The 2195-nt window shown below is 46.6% G+C and overlaps 1 protein-coding gene across 1 annotated transcript; it reads right to left on the reverse strand.

Annotated features, from left to right (window-relative positions):
• Nucleotides 1-67: 67 nt before the first annotated feature.
• PPTG_20718 (hypothetical protein) lies at nucleotides 68-395 on the reverse strand (the record flags this gene model as incomplete). Its single annotated transcript, XM_008892916.1, has 2 exons — nucleotides 68-80; nucleotides 151-395. The coding sequence occupies 2 exons, from the start codon at nucleotides 393-395 to the stop codon at nucleotides 68-70; spliced, it is 258 nt and encodes an 85-aa protein (XP_008891164.1).
• Between the last annotated feature and the right edge of the window lie 1800 nt (nucleotides 396-2195).

Genomic DNA, 2195 nt, shown 5'->3' on the forward strand with positions numbered 1-2195 from the left:
GTAGATCGCGTCCTTATCGGTAGATCGTGCATCCAATTGATTGCATCATGTCGATTCACTTCAATGATTACGTAATCCTCCTGGATGATGACGTAATCACTGACGCACCGTCGTCGACCACAAGTCTCAGGGCTAGATCGGGTCACTCACTTCCCATCAATCAGCTTCTTGTTCACCAAAGCCAACTGGCGCTTCACCACAGCTGCCGTTGAGTAAACCGGACACGGGTGGATGGAGAACTGTGGTCCTGAATCGCAGAGTAATGCAATATCATAGTGTCGAAGTCGGGATGCAGTCACCAAGCCCCCATGGAGCCGCTTAAACCGTGAAGCATCAAGCATTTCCCTCGCCACGCGGCGTTCCTCGAAGATATCGTCGTCGCTGTCCGATTCCATAAGAACAGGCTGTAGAGAGGATAAAACCAGCCCACCACTGATTCCGCTTCGTTGTAAAAAGCGGAGACGCAATTAATCGTCACCTCCAAACGAAACGAACGTATAAGACCAAAAAATTATCAGATTTTCTCAGATTTGCGTTTCGTTCTGAACTGCTTAAGCGCTCTAATGTATACTTGGTGGAAAGGCGCCTCACATTTTCTCTGGCCCCCAATCTTTTGCAGTGATCATCTCGGACCATGACTGGGAGGTAATAATCCTGGTCCACGAGTCGTACCCGATTGTTAAATACTTTTGCAAAGGATTATCTAGAACCCCGGTTTAGGTTTAAGTTAGCCTTAATTTTTAAAAAGGTAGAACTCAATGCTTTCAGCACATCTCTGTTTACGCTCTTAGAGAAGTTTCGTCGTGGTCCAAAGTTTCGTCCACGTCCACGGCGAAACTTCGCTGAGAGCTATGACGTTTTGCGCGCTGCAAAGTAGATTGCGAAGTGAGTTCCATTAGAGACGCAATAGTTACTCCTGTTCCTACTCCTACTCTGGCATGCAAGGGTGTGTGCCCTGCGGCAGCACTCTCCAGCTTCGCAGCACCAACCATCGGTGCTTATTGACGAGCTCCGCAGTTTACACGGCGCTTGTTTGCGAACGTGCAGTATGACGGGGCCTCCTTGGATGTCGGTAAGCGCCGGTGGTGTCGGTCGTCAGCGTGGTGTCGTCCTTGCCGTCGGTGAGTCGTCTGAGCAATACCCCACAGAGCGTAAACGGAGATGTGCTGAAAGCACTGTATTCTACCTTTTTAAAATTTAGGCTATCTTAGACCGGGGTTCTAGACAATCCTTTGCAAAAGTATTTAACAATCGGCCACCCCACCATAAAAAGTCTCCTCGATTGTGTGTTTGTTTATTCATCCTCTTCCCTCCTATCGCAGGGCAGGTTGATATATTAAACCTGACGGAGTTCAGCGTTAGGCGCTGAGCAACTCGGTGAAGTATATACGGATACCGGATGCATTTGTCTAGCTTGGTGAGCCTTGAATGAACCGTCGACTGGGCAAAAGAATAACTGGTCGACGTGGTACAGTAAGGTAAGCTCAGAGCGCATAATAAGGACTTAAAGCATGTCAATAGATCACAAACGCCAAGATTTTTCTTCTCAGTATGAGCGCAGTGATCAGCTTTGCTGAGTTGATCACTGCGCTCATAACTTTGCCATAGCTTTTCTTTAGTAACAGCTTCGGTCGTTAGGTCGTTGCCGCCCTTTGCGGATGGGAAATTCGAGGCATTATTGAAGCGGAAAAGCTGCAAGGCCACGTTAAAGAGTATTTTTTCCATCGAAAGCGCTGAGGTTTTCAATACTTGAGACTTTCTTTAGCCCTCTCGGCCTAAGCGCAAGCGTTCTAGTTTCTGATCCCTATTCAAATCGAGAGGGTTTTCTGGATGGGAAAAATTAAGGAGGTAGCGCGATTGATCACCAGTGGGGTCGTTTCGATCACTAAAAAGGTAATTTGGGTCGATTCGAAGGTGTTATTTTAATGTTTATTATTCGATCGGTCACTCCTGGACCAGGAACAATGCACAAGATGGTCTGTCGGACTATTTTGGGGCACTATTGTAATGCTATCCGTTTATTACATACTAACCACCTCGACATTATTGTTATCCTGTTGGTGATCAAATGGTTAGTCTTGCCAACTGATTGCTTATCCACTCTTTTTGTTGCAGCAGTCATTTGATAAAACTTGATTGCTATATTGATTTCAGCACGAGATTTGATCATGGGGCAAGTTTGCTTAACCCCCTCT

Source organism: Phytophthora parasitica (genome assembly GCF_000247585.1).
Source record: "Phytophthora parasitica INRA-310 unplaced genomic scaffold supercont2.1, whole genome shotgun sequence".
NCBI classification, from domain to species: Eukaryota; Oomycota; class Peronosporomycetes; order Peronosporales; family Peronosporaceae; genus Phytophthora; species Phytophthora nicotianae.